Source organism: Cyphomyrmex costatus, unplaced genomic scaffold (assembly GCF_001594065.2).
Source record: "Cyphomyrmex costatus isolate MS0001 unplaced genomic scaffold, Ccosl1.0 scaffold229, whole genome shotgun sequence".
NCBI classification, from domain to species: Eukaryota; Metazoa; Arthropoda; class Insecta; order Hymenoptera; family Formicidae; genus Cyphomyrmex; species Cyphomyrmex costatus.
In genome coordinates, this window is record NW_017276357.1 from 309598 (window position 1) to 332124 (window position 22527).

The 22527-nt window shown below is 31.6% G+C and overlaps 1 protein-coding gene across 1 annotated transcript; it reads right to left on the reverse strand.

The window, feature by feature from the left end:
- Window positions 1-2302: 2302 nt before the first annotated feature.
- On the reverse strand, window positions 2303-20561 carry Fstl5 (follistatin-like 5). Its single transcript, XM_018539922.1, has 16 exons — window positions 20460-20561; window positions 19041-19170; window positions 17847-18080; window positions 16465-16649; window positions 15771-15905; window positions 15436-15568; window positions 13757-13968; window positions 13402-13525; window positions 5078-5371; window positions 4726-4847; window positions 4512-4649; window positions 4180-4395; window positions 3837-3987; window positions 3524-3724; window positions 3141-3287; window positions 2303-2671 (listed from the first exon to the last, which is right to left on the reverse strand). Exons 1-16 carry the CDS (start codon window positions 20559-20561, stop codon window positions 2442-2444), a joined length of 2754 nt encoding a protein of 917 aa, XP_018395424.1. The 3' UTR covers window positions 2303-2441.
- Window positions 20562-22527: the final 1966 nt, after the last annotated feature.

Consider the following 22527-nt stretch of genomic DNA (forward strand, 5'->3'; position numbering starts at 1 on the left):
ATACTTTGGTTTATATTTTACATTGCTAAAAATGTGAAAATATAATAATTGTTCTTCTATGTAGTTCATGTTTACAGAAAAATTTTCAGGCCTCAGGAAGAGAGTGAGTGCATCTAATAGCATAATCATTCGCATTGCTCTCAAATGATCTTTTTATTCCTGTACTAGGACGCTCAATTCTGATTAATTAACCCAGAGCTGCCCAAAGTCGGTGTTTTTTTTGCTTGAAATTGAAATGTATCGTGTCGGTATTCACGCTCTACTGTTCCTACTTATCACTTCGTTGATGTTTTATCGTAGTGCGCAATGCTCGATTCATGGACGACACTAATCCAAAATCGAAAAAAGTTTTTGCCTGTGTCTTTCACTATGTTTAAAAGAATTATTATTAATATTATAAGATACACTATTATTCATAATGCAACGTATTATTCATAACCGCAATGATTATGACATGCTTGCTTTCATGCAACTAATACAGAGGAAAAGGACTGTATAGAATTTTTATGTAATTCTTCATTATTTTTTTGAAAATTGTGAGACATTGTAAGAGACAAACGAAGTATTACATATTAAAATTGTAAAATTTAATATTTTTTAATTATTTTGAGAAAAAACTGATTCTTAATTTATAAATAGTCTTAAAAATAAAAAATGATCTAGAATTTTTCAGATGAATTGTCAGATAAATTTATCTATATTATCTAGATTAATTTAAATGTAATCATCTTTATCATATCTAAGATAAATTTCCTAATTTTCATCTTATCTTTATCTAGCTAATTTTAAAATCATCTATGCACAACACTGGTCACTAGTTTACAGAAATTCGCCCAATAATATTGCTAACTTAAGATAAAGAATAATCCACGGATTCGAAGAAATGAGGAGAGATTCAACTGTTTTTCAAAGAGTTCGGAATTCCTTTGATAGAAGAATGAGGGAGTCTGTATTCGTGCTGAAGATGGTTATTTAAGTTATTTTGAACATTTCATTTAATCTGTTGCATTTCATTTAATTCGATTTAACCTGTTCATGTTTATCTAAAAATAATGCAGTAACCATATTTACAAATACTGGAAAATTAAAAAATAAATGTAAATCAATTTAAAAATAAAACATGTGTTATTTATGTTGAAACATTGTTATGAAATAAATTATGATTGTAATTATGAAAAATAAATTTTAATTTTTTAACATAAAAGTAGTTATAACTCGAAAACGATTTATTTCCGGACCTATATTTATATACAATAGCTTTTTTCCTCCTTTTTTGCTCCCGAATCACTTCTCGAAGTATTTTGACCTCGATTTTTTCCGGACAACCTGTATAATAAAATATTCCTTCTCTCTTAAATGGCCGTTCTTACTGCATTTGCTCCACTCAACATATACACTTATGCTACAATTAACAGTAGCTTGCTTATACTTCGATCTTTATATTATGTTTACGTTATGTATAGCTTAATATTATTCGTTTTGTTCCTCTATTATGGCCGTTTTTCATCGTTTATTTTTCACCATTTGTTATTCTCATTCGATGTTACGATGTAATTTTTTCATCTTCTCTAGATAAATATTCCCAGTAGATGTATGTCTTATACAGATCAATTAAAGATTGAAATTGATCGATACATTTAAATTTTTATATTTCAATTAGATATATATACTACTTTACATCAGTTGTTACTTCTTTAATTGCGTAAAGATAAAATTTTTAAGTATCTTTGACAATGAAATCTGACTTGATTGTAATTTATAAACAATATTTGGCAGTTGACATTTGATATGTATCGATAACAATTTACATCACAATTCTAAAAGTATGAAACTATTGCAATTCTTTTCACATAGACAAAAATATGTGACAGTTTTATTAAATTGTTTTGTATTATTTTGATGATATCTATATAATAATTAAATAATACTTTAAAAATATTGGTACAGTTTTGCCTACGTATTGTAACAGTTATTTTCTGAAATTAGAAATTGGTTCAAATTTTGGAATATATTTTTTGTTATATTATCTTCCATAATCTTTTTTCTCTTTTATTTTAGTTAATATTTCATTAACACACAATTAAATAATTTAATCTATTTGATATGATTATTTATATAAATTGCAATATAAAGTAATTAATATTACAGTTACACTTATTATCTATTCTCTTGATACTATATGTCGCTACATTGGCTTCTGGACATTGCTTTGAGATAATGTTATTTTTTTCAATTAGCAATCTCAATGTAAGATATTTATTTTTAAAATAATTATCTAGGGAAGATGAAAGTAGCTGTTTATTATATCGTATAGTTTATTTCTTTATGTTACCTTTCATTTCATCTAAAGTTTTTCAGTATAATTAGCTTTGGTACTCACTTGGATTCCTATGTTCAATTTATATATGTCTCGTATTGTCATTGTCACGAAGCTACATTCATTAACGCAACGAAACAGTAAACCAAACAATCGCGCCGGGATGTATAAGGCCACCAATCTCACAATTCACCGTACGGGTCTCCCCATTGAGAACAAAGAGCGCCTGGTTGGAGGGGCTTACCATATATCGACCAAATATACCGCTTTGTATTATCGGTCTATTTGGATTACCCCATTTAGTGAGATGTGGTGGTGTTGCCTTTCCCACGCCTGTTATCATTTCCACTTTTCCTGGAAAGACAAATATGTTATTAGTTTCTGTTTTGTAACTTTACATGTAAAAAGTTTATCCTACAAAGATTTTGAGGGAAAAAATATAATAAAATTTTAAAGAAAATGTATTTAAATAAAATGTATGTATAAAGTTTTTTTTTTTTTTAAGCAAACCGCGGTAAAATTTTAATTACCTAAAAAAGAAATAAATTTTTGCCAACTTTTGTATTAGACTTTTTCTTTAAAAAATATTAAATTATCAACAATTCAAAAGATTATATATATAAGTAGATAATAAAACAACGTATTTTTACAATTAATTTTACTAAGTTTGATAAAAAATTTTCAATGATATTTAATATAATATTAACTGCATGATTTAATTATTCGTAAAAGATGAAAAAAATCGATAAATTATAAGTTCTTTTTTTTTTTAATTAAAATAAAAATTTATATAATTTGAGTAAAGCATAAAAAGTCAGCTTACCAGTAGTTAAATCAAGAAAAAGGATATCTTCTTTGTCTATCGATGAAGCGTAGATATCATAACTATGTGTTGTTTGCGATGGGTAGAAGGCAATATCGCTGATATTTAAAGTTGTTTTCACGTCAAAAGCAAATTTTAGTCCGCTTGCTGGAAAAAATGTATGCAATATACATATATTGTTTATACAATTTGAATAATTTGTCAACTGCTATATTCATTATTTCAAAATTTAAAATTTGTCTTAGCATTTAATGAATCAAAAACACGTCTGATGTGTAAACAGTCTTCAATAATATTGCATTAGTATATTTAAAAGTATCTCATTTTATATTATTATAGTGAAAATGCAAAAAATGAAGTATATGTATATGTTTATATATTACGTAATATCTCCTGCACTACGAGAGTGACACCAGTGTTTTGTTTGTCGAGAGTAACCAGATATCTGGAATCAGGAGAAATTGCTGGTTTTCCCAGAATGCTCGGTTTGTGAGCAAGAACGCTGTCAGTAAGATAGTCTAAGAGCACTTGACCGGTCGGTCGACCAGTGATTGGCTCTTCGCATTCCAGTATGACAAAACCGTCTGAAAATAAAATTTTATTGCATTCTAGCTGAATAGCAAGTGGAACAGAGAATTTGAAGTTTACGTGACTAAACAAAAATTTTAAAAATATTGAAATAAGGAGGAACATTACAAAGATCGGAGAATTCCATGCTTGTTGGTACGCAATTGTAGCTGGCCAAGTTCACGGTACGAGTGTATCTCATGTTGACCAGATCGAGCTTGTACATCCCATGCTGATTCGTATGGGTCACATAGCCATATTTGAATATGTGTTTTGTATCCTAAGGAATAAAAGCTTTCTTAAAATTTTTCGAAAGTGACATAGATAATATAATTACTCACATAATTTTTTGTATTGATTGGATAATATATAATTCAAATTAATTAAATGGCATATTAGTCAAAGGATTTATTTTTAGTTTTAAGTTTGTATATAGCTTTGCGATATCGAAAGACAAAGATAATAAACATACTTGCTGCTGTGGAATATACAAGCCTTTCACGAGATCGAATTGCGCATCGATAGGCTCTGGTCGCATTGTATGGTGTTTTTTTCGCTGAGCAGCTTCCTTGATTATTTGCACGGTTTTGATACCGATATCCACTTCACTTCTCCAGTTTAATATCCAGACGTAATCAAGATTTTGTACGTACCACAGATCCACCGGATTTTTGTCTGTAGCCACTACCTGAGAAATTAATTGAAATTATTTGGAATTATTTTTAATATTCTAATATTAATGAACATTATTTATAATATTCTAAATATTTTCAATTTTATAATGAAAGATAAAGCGATGCGTACATCAATTATCATCATCTGTACTTCGCTGATCACAAGTACGCGGTTCTTATTCGGTTGACTAACGTATACATATCTATCAGCAACGTTAATAGCACGGCCCCAAGAACACGGAACATTTTTGGATCCGCAGACGTATTCCTAAAAATGTGTAAAGGATACGATGATAAGATCATTGAGAAAGAAAAAGATAGAGAAGAAGGAATATATTTCGCACCTGAGTACCAGGTATAATGTCTGTGGAATGAATTTCGTGTAACGCGTGACACGTAGATGGTTCATATACTAAAATACCCCATTCATGAAAAGATAAGAATCTGCGTTCTTCGTCCGTCGCAACTGCATACAAGATTTCCTCATTAAAGACACCATAAGATAATAAATAAAATTATGATAGTACTTAAAGTTACAACCAATTAGTACTAATAACGATAGAAAATTATTAGCGAATTTGATGCGAATGTTAAAATATTTCGATCTCTATTATATTAAAAATAATATTTTCTTAATCAAACATATTTGTATAATGCATGAGTTTTCATCAGAGCAAGGAGTTGCCCTTTACTCACTCGGTGTAGGTTGCTCCTGAATCACTAAACTGCTGATGTCTCTCGTTAGTCCCCCAGCGCTGGTCGCTTCACACATGTAAGCCCCAGTGTCGGCATAATCGACCTTTCTGATTAGCAATTTAGTACCGTTCCCGATTACTTCGTACTTGTCTGGCTGATCCTCGCTCAGGGGTTTGTCGTTCTTCAGCCATCGTACACGTGGGAGAGGCTCACCTATCACGTGGCACCTCATCTTTGCCGTTCCCTTTGGTCGCTTGGATTGAAATTGCGGGGTCACTCTCACTTCGGGTACAGCTAAGGGATATTATTTACGATTATTTTTTAACGTTATTTTATTCTCTTTAATTTGTTGATATTATTTTTATTATATAAAAAATGATATTTCTTCCAACTTTATATAATATATTTAATAATAACTGGAAAAAGTATGTCTTTTATGAAATACCTATATTTGTAAAAATTATTTAATTTTTTGTTAACATTTTTGTTAAAAATAAAAATCAATTTTCAAAGGAGGGAGTGTAAAAATGGCCAAAATTGGTACTGAATGGACACCTTTAAAACCTATGCAGTTGTCATTTAGAAAGTCCGTATATTCATGGAAAAATACTTATTTATTCAAGAAAGATTGGGAAACCTTCCAAAAATAATAAAATAGGTCGTTTAAATACTCTGCAAAGAAACTCATTTTGTTTCTAACAAACGATGATAGATTTCAAAATTAATGGTTTATTTACATTTAATACATGTTGTGGATCATGAAATACTATAAGAATACACTACCTGTATACATATATAAGTAGTAAATATATGATATCTACAACATATATGTATATGCCTAACTTATCTTTTATGATAAAAATATAAGTATAATTGATTTTTTGCATATTATTATGCAAAAAATTGGATAATGTGAAGAACAATATCTTTACCAGCAAAATCGTTAGAAGATTATTTTCAAAATACTTTTGATGAGACTTTTCAATTTGAGTTCAAAAAGATAACAAGAAAGACTTAACAAGAACAGATTACAAATAGTTGTATAAGAATAAAAACGAAAAAAATAAATAATGAAGTAAAGATAAAATATAAAAAATAAAAAATAAAGAATCAACAAAAAAATAAAAATAATAAAACGAAAAAATGGAGGCAGTAACCGTCACGACTCCGTTCGTTGGCTCCGGATTACGCACGGTTATCTAATGTAAAACCTATATATTTATGTAATATAATCGATCGTATAATTGTGCGATTTCTTTAATTATATCCTTCACATTGTCCAATTTTTTGCATAATAATATGCAAAAAATCAATTATGCTTATATTTTTATCATAAAAGATAAGCTGGGCGTATGTATGTAGATTAGGGTGGCCCAAAAAAAATTTTTACGCGGCCGCCCCCCAGAATTGTAAAAGATGCAAAAAAAAGAGACCCGTATTTTTTTTTTTTTAATCGGTTGATATTTAATGGTGCCGCTGAGCCTCTGAAGTTTCCCATGTATTCTATATGGGAAAAAAACACATTTTCGTAGATTCGATAAAAAATTGTTAAAAATGTCTGGTTTTTTAATCTGCAAACGATATTTCTCTTGAGAAATGTTCAAAATATGAGATTCTGGCAATTATTTATTAAAAAAAATAATGTTAACTATGTTTTACAGTGCCGCAGAGAACAAAACGCATGCAAAAATCGCACTTTTATGTTTAAAAGTATTTCTAGTAATTTTCTCGCTGATTCTCGCACATAGATTTTTTTTTTTTTTAAATGAATTGTTACTAATGATTTCTTGTATTTTATAATTGTTTAAACAAATTATTGTTGTTACATTTATTTATTCTTTCATAACTGAGCTATAAATTCGCAGTTTTTTTCTGAATTTATTTTAAACTTGTTACTCAGGAGTTTTCGAGGTCGCTGATTTCGAATCCGATATCAGTTTTCCAAAATTCAAAATGGCGGATCGAATATGGCGGAAGAATTTTTCAAAAACTGCTCAGATTCATTTGAAACTTGTTATGGGGAGGTTTTTCTGGGTCACTGATTACGAATCTGATGTCAGTTTCTAAAATTTTTCCAATAGCGGATCCAATACAGTGTGAATTTTATAAAATATTATATTTAGTTAAATATTAATAGAATAAAATATTTAAAAAAAAAGTTATTCATAATATGTTCCTGACTTTCTGAACGTTCATTTGAACGAAATTTTTTCTCATTTATCATAAATTACTCTTATTATAAAAAAAAAACAAAGCAGATATTAATTCTCATCAATTAATTAATCTATTGTTCGATAGAAGGCAATATTCAAGAACAATATTAAATTTTATATACCTATGAATTTTTAAAATTTTACTCGTTGACAGAATAACGTTTGCGTTAACGTATAGGAAACAATTTGGAAATTTGGTTTAAAAAAAATATTTTTACAAGTATATTTACTAGAGAACCATCTTAACTTAAGTTTATAGAGTGATATGTGTAATATTTCTAGAATTGTAGAATTGTAATAAATTAATTGCAATAATGAAATGTAACAAACGTTTATTATTCCTCAACGTATATTTTTAAATAATACTTAAACTAAACATAAAATTGATAGAAATACTTTTAAATAAAAAAGTCCTTTTTCTGCAAGTATTTCATTTTTTGCGGTCCTGTAAAACATAGTTAATGTAATTTTTTTAATAAATATTTGTTAGGATCTCATATTTTCAACATTTCTCAAGAGAAATATTGTTTGCACATAAAAAAACAGACATTTCTAACGATTTTTTTTATCAAATCTACGAAAATGTGTTTTTTTCCCATATAGAATACATGGGAAACTTCAGAGGCTCGGCGGCACCATCAAATATCAACCGATTAAAAAAAGAAAAAATACGGGTCTCTTTTTTTTTACATCTTTTTCAATTCTGGGGGGCGGCAGCATGAAAATTCTAAAAAATTTATTTTCCTGTGTATTTTTGGGCCACCCTAATATAGATATCATATATTTATCATTTATAGTATATTGAGCCATTAATTAAAGAAGAAGATTTATAGTATATGGTATGTATACATATATACATATATGTATATATATGTGTGTGTGTTTAGATCTATCTAATAGTGTATTCTTACAGTATTTCATGATCCAACATGTGTTAAATGTAAATAAACCATTAATTTTTAAATCTATCATCGTTTATTAGAAACAAAATGAATTTCTTTGCAGAGCATTTAAACTTTTTTTTATTATTTTTGGAAGATCTTTCCCAAGCTTTCTTGGATAAATAAGTATTTTTCCATGAATCTACGGACTAAATAACAACTGCATAGGTTTTAAAGGTGTCCATTCAGGGCCAATTTTGGCCATTTTTACACTCCCTCCTTTGTTAAACAATTTCTAGATAAAAGGAATGACTCTGGTAAGTTTAGAATACACAAAGGAATAATCAGTTTTGATATATGTATAATAATATTGTAAATTATTATATATAATAATAAATTATTATATATAACTTGGAATTTTAATTATATAGGGTGTTCAGCGTAACGGTCCGTACTATTTTTTAAACACTTCTGACAATTAAAAAAAAAGGTTGACAGGTGATTACCCATCTATTTCATGCGGGCTACAACATACGATAAAAAAATTTAAAAAAATTTTTTTATTAAAAAAGTCAAGATCATGAATTTTTTTAATAGCACCATACCATTTTTTTTCTATAATATTGTAGGAATCTTCAAGACGAATTCAACTATCGAGATTGCTACTTTTATTGATATATGTATATAGATTCATAATATTTATCACAAATACTCATTAATAAAGTTTAAGAAATTTTCAATTATTTAAAAAATAATGTCTTATTTTTGCTATATAAGCTAAGAATCGCACGCTTCTACGGCTTTAATGATTGTACCTGAGTATATTGCACATGACAACTTGTAGACAACAAATATTAATTTGCACGTAGAAATCGTTTATCAGACGAAATGTTTAAACAATTTTTGTTCTTAAAAAATAAAAATTTATAAAAATATGAAATCATATTTTTTGTATCCTAATTGTTTTACTACTTAATAATTATTTAAAAATAAAATTATTTTATATAAAAATTATATAAATAAAATTTTTTTAAAATTTTATTTTCTATCTAGATTAACGTAAAATTAATTATCTTTATCTTATCTAAAATACATTTTTGTGTGATTTATCTATATGTAGATAATTTTTAATTATCTAAGCGCAACACTGCATATCAGTTCCGACTTTCCATGTGAAACGAGAGTTACCTCATATCAAAAAATGAATTCGATGAGGTTTTTTTTTCGGTAGTAGAGCCCACCATAGGGGGAGGGGGGCGGAACCTACTGTATTCACGCATACACTTTACAACATTCAGTGCTTTACAAATTCAGTGCTTTACAAACAAATTCACTGCTTTACAAATTCAGTGCTTTACAAATTCAGTGCTTTACAAACAAATTCACTGCTTTACAGACAAATTCACTGCTTTATAAACAAATTCACTACTTAAAAAATAAATTGTTTTATTTTTTTTGTTTTTAAAGAAGTGAATTTGTTTGTAAAAGCATGGAATTTGTCTATAAAGTAGTGAATTTGTTTGTAAAGCACTGAATTTATTTGTAAAGCACTGATTTCTTTATAAAGCACTGAATTTCTTTGTAAAGCACTGAATTTCTTTGTAAAACACTGAATATTGTAAAGTGTATGCGTGAATACAGTAGATTTCGCCCTCCCCCTACGGGAAGGCTCCACTACCGAAAAAGAACCTAACCGAATCTATTTTTTGGTGTGAAGTAGTTCTCGTTTCACATGGAAAGTCGGAACTCATGTGCGAGCGTGCGACTCTTGGCTTATATAGCAAAAATGAGACATTATTTCTTAAACTTTTTTTGTTTATAATTTTTTAACAAGTGAGATCCGAAATAAAATAAGGTTCGAGTTAAAATTTCCTCAAGGGGTTACACCACAGTAGAAATTTCAAAAAATCGATTTTTTTTTTATTGGCTTAAAAAATCCTTTGAACCCTCTAGAATAAGAGACAAACGGTTTTATATCTGCCACAAATCGTTTTCATTGAAATTTCGAGCTCTTTCTCGACCCCTCCCGACTGCTCCGAAACGACTAGCTGCGGTAAATACGATACCTCCTTGTCGTGTACAGCATTATGTCTTACCATTCGATTTCTAACTTCTCTAATACACTAATAGATGTCGTTAGAAACATTTTCAAACATTTTGAACACAAAGTACGTTAGTACAGCGTCCCTTGAGAGAAGACGTAAATTTTGCGTGGAAGTTATTCGAAATCACGATTTTCTTTTGCAGTGCTAATTTTTCACACGTTATTTGTAGCCTTGACATTTATGTGAGTTACAATGAGTGAAAAGAAAGTGTATGCAAGCCATAAAGGCTCAAAAATATCGTATCAGACGCGGCGACGGAGCAACGTGACGAAACGACGACCGTTGAATAGATATGAAGCGGAGGAAGATTCGGCCGGTGTCAACGCTTCGGCAAAGAAATTGAAAGTGGATACTGACGATATCGATATACAAAGTGAATTTGGTTACCGAATTATAAACTTTTTTGCCGTTTTTTCTGCCATTTCGGAATGTGTGAAGTGCAAAACGTGCAACTCTGATATACGATTTCTCGAATCAGGTACGCGGGGTTTAGGCTTCAAAATAACCGTCTGTTGCCCGAATTGTCCAAAAGTTGAAATCCCGAGTTGTCCATTCATACGAAATGGATATGAAATTAACCGTAGGATTGTACTAACAATGCGACTATTAGGAGTGGGGCTAGCTGGAATATTGAAATTCTGCGCATTTATGGAATTGCCACGGCCTATATTTCAAAGTTGTTACGACCGTGCAGTAAATATTATTTTCATCGCAACGAAAGGCGTGCGAGACTGTAGTATGAAAAAGGCAGCAGAAGATGAGAAGAAGGAAAGTGAAGCAAAAGGGTTGCATACAGGAATAACTGTATCTGGTGATGGTTCCTGGAGAAAACGAGGATTTTCGTCTCTTTTCGGGATCACATCATTGATCGGATGGTTTACAGGGAAAATTGTTGACATTGAAGTGAAATCGAAATACTGTAAAGCTTGCGAGCACTGGAAAAATAAATTAGATACTACTGAGTATGAAGAATGGCTCGAAACTCATGCCGATCAATGTCAGTCGAACCATGAAGGCTCATCGGGTAAAATGGAGGTAGATGCTGTCATTGAGATGTTTCAACGTTCCGAAGCTTTACACGGACTGAAATACGCAAATTATATAGGTGATGGTGACAGTAAAACTTTCAAGGGGATATTGGATGCAAAACCGTATGAAAACTTTGAAGTGTCACAAAAAGAATGTATAGATCATGTACAAAAACGAATGGGCACTCGGTTGAGAAATTTGAGAAAAAAAACAAAAAATCTTGGAGGAAAAGGAAAATTAACTATAAAATTAATTGATCAGTTAACAATTTATTATGACTTGGCCATTCGACGGAATTCAAACTCGTTGGAAAATATGAGAAATGAAATCTGGGCGACATTATTGCATAAAATGTCAACTGACGAAAATCCACAGCACGAAAAATGCTCAGAGTCTTGGTGCGAATGGAAGAAGGCGCAAGCAACGGGTTCCTTAGATTCCTTTCATCATAAGCCGGCACTATCGAACGAAGTTTTTGAAGCCATCAGACCAATCTACGAGGATTTGAGCCGTGACGAGTTGCTGAATCGTTGCTTGGGAGGCTATACGCAGAACAGCAACGAAAGTTTTAATTCTACAGTCTGGCACTTGGCTCCTAAAAATTATTCAAGCGGAAAGAAAATATTACAAATAGCAAGTGACATTGCTGTTTGTAATTTTAATGATGGACTGATAAACGTTTTAAGAATAATGAAAGTGATGGACATGAACATTGGACCACAATCCTACAACTTTTGCTTAGAGGCGGACGCTACTCGAATACAACGCGCGGAGCGCTCTTTGACGGACGCAGCAAAAGAGGCTCGCTCCAGCATAAAAGCGTCCAGGAAAGAAAACGAGGAGGAGTTTAGCAACCTGGAAGGTCAGCTTTACGGTGCTGGAATAGCAGATTAAAGGTAAACAATTTTTAATAATCAAATTTTTTATTTTATCATGTTCGAAACACGAGTCAAAACTTTAAACGCGTTTTTCTCGAAACACGTTTTTTCAAATCGGCACGCAGCATAACTCAAACAATTTTCTATTTTTTCACTCCAAATTAATATCACATCTTTAAAACAACATTCCGCATAGAAATACGTAGCCGATTTTCAATAAGTTAATATTTCGAATTTTTAGATACAAATAAGTGCCCGTTTTTTGGTAGTAAAATGAAATTTTTTTTCAAATGCTCGTCAATTTAACAAAAATGAATATTTTCAAAATTCCCTACGTATTTCTATAGCTATACTAATGTAGTTTAAGAAAAAATTTTTTATTTTGTTCCAGATTTATTTTTGCTGCACTTCTACTGCGTGCCGCGGAGCCCCTCCAAAAAAAACCGTTCCTCAGAAACGGCTGTTGGGCAGCCATTTTGTAATAATTTTTAATAAACAAAATTTTTTTTAAAACTTCAAAACATGCTTAACAACATCCTTAAAAAGAATTACCATTTTACTTTTCCTTCCACTTAAAAAAAAATCGCAAAAAAACGTTAAATTTTCGCTCTCTACTGTGGTGTAACCCCTCAAGGAAAATTCACTCAGAATCATGACATTGATAACATATGTCAACGTCATTAGGAGTGGTTCCCCTAAACTCCATATTTACTATAAGTTCACGAAAGTATTCTTTTATTAATCAGTATTTGTGATATCAGGAGATGCGGTAGTGTCTCCGGCCATGTTCAAAAATAAATATTATGATCTATGCATATCAATAAAATCAATAAAACATCACTGAAAATGGCAATCTTGATAGTGCGTTAAATTTGTTTTGAAGATTCCTACGATATTATATGTAGAAAAAAATTGTATGGTACTATTTAAAAAATTCAAGATAATCTTGACTTTTTTATAATAAAACAAAAGTTTTTTTTATATTTTTCTATCGCATGTTGTAACCCGTATCAAATAGATGGATAATCATCTTTCAACCTTTTTTTTTAATTGTCGGAAGTGTCTAAAAAATTGTGTGGACCATTACGCTGAACATTCTGTATATCAATTGTATAATTTGTAAACGAAAAATTTTTCGTTTTCCAAACATAGGGAGAGGAAAAAATTTATTCAATCCAAATCTACTGTAATTGCTATTATTCCGTTTAAAAGACTTACTGTATATGGTAAGCATGTGAGTTTGCACCACGTCCTGGTTCCTAAGAGCGTGGCACGTGTAATTTCCAGCATGTTCCAACTGCACGTTTGTCAAATAAAGACTACCGTCGTTGAGAACGCGAATCTACAAAGTGTACGTTTGCGTTGCCTTAATTCTCTCGTAGTACGCTTCTTTATTGTTTAGAATGAGGATTATATCAGTTCGTCGGATTCAAATTAATTGTTTAAATTATTATTGCTCACTTAAAAGCTTTAAGAAAGAAAGTGAAAAAAATAATTTTTATACGTTAATTGAAATAGTAGTCTGATTGATGTATGAACGATATTACAGTATTTCGATATTTTACTAAAAGAAAAAGCTAACGACGAAGGATAGAGATCGAATTATTTCGTTCGAGTAGAATACCTCCGGCTCGTTGAGGGTTTCCACGTCCGTGCCGTAACGGCGCCAAACCAAGGGCGGGGGTGGTGTTCCGGTGACGTCGCACTTAATCTCAACGTTGTCCCCGACTCGTGCGGATATGTGATTCACTTCGAGGGATTTATCCAACGATACCACCGATACACCTGCACAGATCAGAACCAGCCTCGTATAAATTGTGTGTACGTTATACTTTGGTCAAATTGAATGGACGATCGTCCACCGTACAAACTTTGCATAATAATTCCTCATGGTCGTTTATATATGCGCGATGGCACTGTGCCGGTCACGTGTGCAGTCTGACAATTTACGATGACACCATTGTCCATGGACAATGCGTCCTGCATTGAGAACATTATAATACGGATTATCATAAGAAAATTATTTGAAAATAGTTCATTACTACGTTAGATCATATTAATGTTTGACAAAATTGTCAGTAACGATAAAAAAGAATAATTTTCGAAAACAAATATTTGTGCTACAAAAATTTGTTTTAAATTAAAGAAATTAACAAGAATAAGGAAACCGTAATAATTTACGATTTACTAAGCCATCTACGGTCAAAGCTAGATTACTATGCTTATTATAATGTGTGAATTTATATACCACGTATGTAGTCACCAATCACGTGCCGAAAATTTTTCAGACTTACAACGCAACACTTAAACAACTACCGCAGTAATATCACTTTTTTTAGTTAAATTGCTACCGCATATCTAACAATTATTTGATGCTTCTATATAGCATCTTATTAGATCTTTAATAATATGTTGGAAGACATATATTAAAATTTTAACAATTTAAATGTTAAAGTAATGATGAATCTAAAATCTGTGAAAAGTATGATTGCGAAGAATATACACGAGTTGGCGTTTCGTCCCGGTTTCCACTACTGGACTCATCAGTAAGGTATTGTAATGGAAACCTACCTTAGACGCCTGTTTTAGTTATTAAATCAAGATTCTATATATACAGATATGCGCGTATTTCAGCACTTGCGAGAAACATTGCGAACATCTATAGACCTCTAATGGCGAGTCGACGTAATGATATTCTTCACAATCATTTATCTAAAGTAGTAATAACGTCTATTTTCAGGCTGACGTAACAAATATTAGAATTCTGTATTACGACATTTAAATTGTTAAAATTTTAATATATGTCTTCCAACATATTATTAAAGATCTAATAAGATGCTATATAGAAGCATCAAATAATTGTTAGATATGCGGTAGCAATTTAACTAAAAAAAGTGATATTACTGCGGTAGTTGTTTAAGTGTTGCGTTGTAAGTCTAAAAAATTTTCGGCACGTGATTGGTGACTACATACGTGGTATATAAATTCACACATTATAATAAGCATAGTAATCTAGCTTTGACCGTAGATGGCTTAGTAAATCGTAAATTATTACGGTTTCCTTATTCTTGTTGATTTATAATTGACGGTCGTAATACAGAATTCTAATAATTAAAGAAATTAATTTGAAAGATTAAATTAATTTGAATACAACATTTTATTAACATAATTATATAATTTATCTTCATCATCGACTTGCAAAAGATAAATTTCGTAATAAATATAAACAAATGGATCACAAATGATGCTTACTATAAAGCTTGCTGAAGGCCATGTAGAACTCGTTAACGTTCAGTTTACCATCACCATCGGTGTCATCGTAACTGATCATGTGGCTCAAATTGCACCCTGCACATAGCTCTTCCATATTTTCTTCCTTGGCGATCTGAATGGTCGAAAGAGTTTAAGCGCATTATTCGCTAGACGCTCGCGCAATGGAAAAATCGTGTTACTGCCGTTAAAATAATGGCCCATCAAATAAATAATATCTTATCGCAAGTACTTCTCCCTCAGCTTAAGTTAAACTTGAGAGAAAACGTTAATGAAGAAACACTACACGAGGAAAAGTATATTCAATGTTAAATCACCTGCACGAGCTCTTCCCGCTCTAAATTACCATCATTGTTTCTGTCGTAGTGAGAAAACATGATGCTGACCAAGTACTCCTTACTGTGATTATCCTCAGCCATTAGTCTAGCGTGACTATATAGAAGTAAGTTGTCCTACGATGGATAAACAGAATAAATAAATAATAGTACAGTCTAACGTTTCAATAATTTTTTACAATTAATTATAAAGTATTATTGTGCAAAAAAATTATAAATAAATTAAAGAAGATATTTTTAACTGATATTTTCATATCTAATTTGTTTTTGTATTTTATATGAAGAAATCTTCGATGTTATAGCTAAATTTATACATGTATTGTAAATAAATCACAACTGAAAGCCATAAAGATTTCTTATCTTAAAAGTATTTAATTATTTTGAATTTGTATGTATCTAATATTCTAAAGTAATCATTATTTGATGAAGGAACGATGCGATGAAGAGTTATTCGCGTATCGTAGCTAAATAATAAATTCGAATTCATATGCCCTAGTAATTTTTTTTTATTGAAGCTATATCTGAATACAGCTATAGAGAACATTAATGATAAATAAAGTAATCTATTTGCAACTCAAGAAGATAGGGCAGTGCTTTTCACCGAGAAACTCTCGTTAAACTTTCCTACGTTTTAAATCGGAAATTATTGCATCGCGGAGCGAAATCAATAACATACTTTCATAATCTCGTATTCCTGCGCTGAACACTCCTCGATATCGTGACCGTTCTTTCGTAGGATCGATTTGTTCACCGGATGATGCTTCATCTTATTCTTGGACTTAGCGTACTTAGCAATATTCTTGCCTTTGGTGGAGGCATGGTACGCGAAGAAATCCTTTCGTGCCTGTGCGCTGTAATTACCTGGAAATGATGGAACATTCCATTATAAACTTCGAGTTTCCATGTAACGACATCTCTCTTTTTTTCTTGTCGTTACAACTCTTAACAAACTAGACTGCTGCGCGGCTGCTATAAATTAATAGAAAACTTTTAAGTTATTATTGAGTTCATAATGAAACCAAAGTTTTGTGAGTCCGCTGGAGTCCTATGGTTTCTTTTTCCCTTAGAGTAAACAATGAATTAAAGTTAAAAGTATCTCAGCAAGAGAGAGAGAGAGAGAGAGAGAGAGAGAGAGAGAGAGAGAGGATTTGGATAATCTTCATTTAATGTCCTATAAGATTTATACGCTGTTATGCTTATAAACTTAATTTACTGATTACTAATTAAAAAATTATATTAGTAGATTAAAAATATTAAAAGTTAAAAGTCACGATTAATTACTTATACTTCTTTATATATAATGACCTATCTCTAACAATAAAATTCCAATTGTGTTAATAATTTACGATAAAAATCTGAAAATATTATAGCTAATGGTGTATTAATTGATTCGTTTTATTCTATCGCTATTAAGCTTAATTTTTGATAATCCTTGTTAAATAATTAAATTAAGTTAAATCTAATAATTAATTAAGTTGAATAGCTAGATAATTAAAATTAAATATAGATAAAGTTCAGTGCACGTCACGGGGTCGACGAACTCTAGCGTTCTTCTATTTCACTAAAATCTAAAATACAAGAATTGATTTCGAGCCAGTAAGAAATCTTGTTTTACTTTTTTCACACATTTATCGTCACTAATTTAATTAAAAATTTAGAAAGAAAAAGATGTATATTATTGATAAAAAAAATAACTTATTACCCAAAACGGTTAATTCTTTAATACTATATGATATCAGAAAAATATATACGAAAAATAAAGTAAACTTTTATATTTTAAATTCCCTACTCATCAGTTTATCGATTAAAATCATAAATAAAGTACATATATATATGTATATATGTACATACAATGCGTATTACTCTTCTACCGACGAACGAGATATTTTCTCCATGCATACGTAAGCTTTCTGTGCTATATGCAAACTAGAACTATGCACGTATAGTAGGATGCTTTCCAGCAAGAGACACAGATAGCACAGCGTAGCACACACTGAATCATTACATGTGTTGTGTACTCTTACTGGAAAATATCCATACTATTCAGCATGTGCTCACCATTGCTAAGGCATCTGGAGAGCCTTCGGGTGGTTAACGGTGTGTCGGCGTTGCAGGCCGCGCGGTGCATCTCGCAGTGATTGACGTACACCCTGCCATTGCTTGCACAGACCGGTCGATGCCTCCGCGCGCATTTATGAATGCAGACGCACGCGGCGACGAGCTCCTCACCGTTCGCGGAGACTTGGCACTCTCTTCCCACGCCGCAATACTTCACCAAGCATGGATCGTCGTCTGAAAGAGCGAAAAATATCGCATCTTCGCTAACGTTCCTGCCACCCTCCCCCCCCATCGGGATCGCAATCCTTGAATATGCGGCCGGTATACGCGAATGTTTCCCGTCAGCCGTATGTTACAAGCGCGCGCGATTGATGGCGGGATCTTATATGTGCGAAACCGGGAATACCTTGCGCCACGAATATACGCGTCCATTTACGATAAAATTGCCGATCATCCTAGGTAATGCGATCGTTCTATCTTGTTGCAATAAATCACTCTACGCAACCCTCTGTTCTCCTAGATCGCAACCTTAGAATACCGTCATATAACTATGCCGAATCATTTCGGGAGAAATATTTCTCTCTTTTTCCATCCCTAATATTCTCTTTTCATTTTACGACTCTGCGACGATTTTATCATCGCAGAGTCAATAAAATGGCATATTATATGTAACCGCGGGTGATGTGATTTCAAAATACATATAGTTTTGCAAGCAGTATGGAAATTAATCCGTGATAAAATATAATATAAAGTAAAATGCTAATGTATCAAAAATATCTACTAATTGCAAGCTGTACTTATGTGTACGCTAAAAAGAAGGGTATCATATATGCATACAAACAGTAATATCGCATGAAAAGAATTCTTCTTTGACATGTTCCGATCGTATATATTACTCTCGTATCATCCTTCTTTTATTCGCGTTGCGATGCGAACGATTTTCGCAGCTTCGTAGCTATGTGCGCGTTTTTTTACGTCATTGCGATCTTGTTGATTGTAGGATTGGTGCTTTATACAATTTTGGCGGCATACGGACTGATTTAATGACTGCGCACGAGCTAAACGCGTACGATCTCGGCGAATTGTGATACCGGAGATATACACAGTTTAATTAAACTTCCCGAATGGCGCAACGACATACGAATTACTAATTGACATATATGTATGTAGAGAGGGGATTTAGCGGTTACGCACTCTTGTGGACGTGACGGTTCTCCGAGTCTGCGGATTCATCGTCCGTCGAGGTTGGGATGGTGGATGGAGGACTCTCGGTGCCCGGCGACACGCCATTGTTGTCCACCGTAAAATAACGATGTCTCGAGCGCTGAAAATGATGAATATCATATATCAGAGATATTACGTCGAGATATATATATATATATCAAGTCGCGTATGTACGAAAGATTTTGTAAGAATAACGTAACGATATCACGTGACGATATAGAACTTTTTTAACGACATAATCTCGTACAACTGGCAGCTGAGGAATCTCAAGTCGATTATCTTTAGCAAGTTGCATCGCATTCTTCATTGGTCTTTGTAGACTTTAAAATATTCAAAGCATTTCGTGAATTATTCGTCGTCAACGGTCTCTGGATCGCTTCGAGTCGCCGGAAGTCGACCGCGAGCGCAAGGAAACGAGGGGTGGTTACGCAGACTCGGTGGTTTCCGGATCGAGTCACGGTCCAAGATATGCCCTTCTACCTTGCCGAGTGCACCGACGCGACGATGGTCGATCTCGCTCAGGTAAATACGGCGCAATGTCAATGTACACAGATAAATGCCCATAGATACCGGGAGTACGGATTATGGCCACTATCGGAGAGTTACGCGAGAAGTCCGCGTACTTTGGAGCGGAGCCAAAGAGATCTGCTGTAAGGAGAGTGCTCATCTAGCGGCCATCAGCTTTGAGATGAAGAGGCTTATACGAGTAATGATGTTCGTGAGCGAGAGAAAGAAAGATAATATGGCGAGAGGATACAGCGAAAACATGAAGGATTTGTATAATCAGGCGATAAGTTGTGTCGCAACTTGAAATTGAAACGAGCGCTGAAAAGCTTTCCAGAGAAAACCTAATTTCAACCATTAATCTTCCGTCCAATTTCGTTTATGTGAATTTATTTCACTTTAAACACAAGCAATGTTTAAACACAGCATTAATTATTTCTTCTTAGTTAAGATTTACTTCGTTCATTGTACCCTTTGGTTAAAGAGAGGATTATTAAAAATCGATTATAAGGACAGAGAGAAGCAAGAAAATTAATTAAAATTAATTACAGCAATTATGTTCAATTTAAGTTTGAAGACATAGATGCGAAAAAGGTCTTGTTAATTTCGATTACTAAATTGCTCTTTGATTTAAGAATATCGCTCGAATCCTCACAATCTTTTTATCAAGATTTAGTTTAATTAAAATAATTTTAATTAAAAAAAAATCTGATAGAGATAAATAAAAATTCATATGCGAAACATAGCACAAATACCTTATAATCTTATTTTAGAGCATATATAATTTCGTTTAATAAATGTAAACAATAAAACAGCAAAATATAATTATGTGGTTTAATGCAAGTATATAATACTTAATGTTGATAAATGTATAACAGTGTTTACCTTGGAACGAAGTATATCAGAACTCAGTGCAGGGGCAATATAGGTTGAGACGATCGAAAGCAACAGGAGATAAAAGGTTACGAGGCAGGGCTTTAGTCGCATCTGAAAAATATATCAAAAATTATATCAGATCGCTGTCAGGTTTTTATTCTTTTATATCGTTTGCTTTATTATTATTGTTTCTTAGAGTAAATAAAAAAGAAGTACTCTACAAACGTAGATAATAAAGACACGAAAGGTAATTGAATATGGCATGGATTACTTAGTTATCGACAAAATTCTTTTTCTCTCTCTCTCTCTCTCTCTCTCTCTCTCGACAAATGTTAGAGATAAAATTCTACTTCTCAATTAACTCGAACAAAGAAGATAAAATATTTTTATTTTAGCTCGTTGTATGTAGCCATAATAATTAATCTTACATATCTATTAAATGATTATATATCAATATATTATATATATATATATATATAATATTTAGACACGCGTAGCAGTCTCTCTATTAACAGAAATAGAATTTTTGTGTTTAATAAAAAATGACTTTGTTTTTTATTGTTCAAAATTTCCATATAAATACATACAAGTACCTTCTTGGAATCTATCAAAAATATGAATTTTAAATTAATGTATTTAAATAATTATAAAATCGAAGAAAAATATAGAATGTCGTATCATTTAGGTACAAAATGTATAAAATATTTTCGTTTCTTTATAGATAAAGGCAAATTTCATACTGTGCCACAGTGGCACATTGTTCCCTTGTCCGGAATCCAATCCCATTTAATACCGCGAGAAAGTTATACTTTTTCCAATTATCTAACCGTTCGTAATTTATGTTCTTCTAATCCACTGAGACTACCCAACTCTTCCGATATATATGCCACGAAAAGAAAAGGGAGGGAGAGGGGAGAGAAATCACTGCGATTCTGTATGCCTGGAAATTTACAGTGCTATATTCCGGAGACGTTTACACGGTAGAGGTTGGCCCATCTTAAATCTTCCGATTAACTTCGAGCGCTAGTCCATATTTTATATACATGGCACTTTGAAATTTACCGTTAAAATGGCACTTTTGTGTACGAATTGTAAGATATCGTAAGGTATCGCAAGCGCATACGATTTTCACTGTGAAATACGAAAACACAGTTAACGCGATACAAAACATGATGAGTATTGAATGACATTGAATAAGAAATACCATTGTAAACCGACAGATATTTTTTTATTATCGTAAAATAATGAAATTATTCTTAAGACTCACTCTTAAATTATTCACAAAAACTTTAGTATTAATGAAAATTGATGCGTATTAACATGTTATTTTAATATATTAGATTAGTTTTATATCGCCTATATTAAGTATAATAAATAAAGTCTAATATATATTATATAATATTTTTTTAAATAAGAGATAAAATGAAAAGATAAAGAATGTTCTATATTACTCGCTTGAACAGAATAGTGATTTTCTTAATACATGAAATACATGCGATAATTTCAAATAATCATGCAAACATATATATGTATATGTATGTACATAATACACTTTTCAACAAAATTAATGGATAACTTGTTCCACCCTGCAAAAATAGACAAATTTCGAGATAGAATATCTTCGTCAAAAATCAAGAGTTTTAAAAAGCTTTTAGATTTTAAAGCTTAAAGTCCCTATTTTTCAGACCTGTACTTTAAAAAACTGTATTACTAATATTTTATAAAGTTACACAAACATAAATGAAGATGCATCAAATTTCAAAATTTTTTACGAAATTTGCAAAGTTCCACGGAGCCAAGTAAAAATTGTGCATAAATGCGGCTTACAGCTTTCGAAAGAGTGAATTTTTACCTTTAATTTTTTTTGAGCTCTACAATTTTTTTTACCGAGTTATTCAACGTTGAAGTAAAAATGATCCTTTTTTCCTGATATTAAATGATTCTAATTTTGTTAAAAAACTACAGGCAAACTTCAAGATAAAATTAATACCTTCGTCAAGAATCATCGTATCAAGATGTTTAAAAAATAATTTTTAAGCTTAAAATCTTTACTTTTTATATTCATATTTAAAAAAAA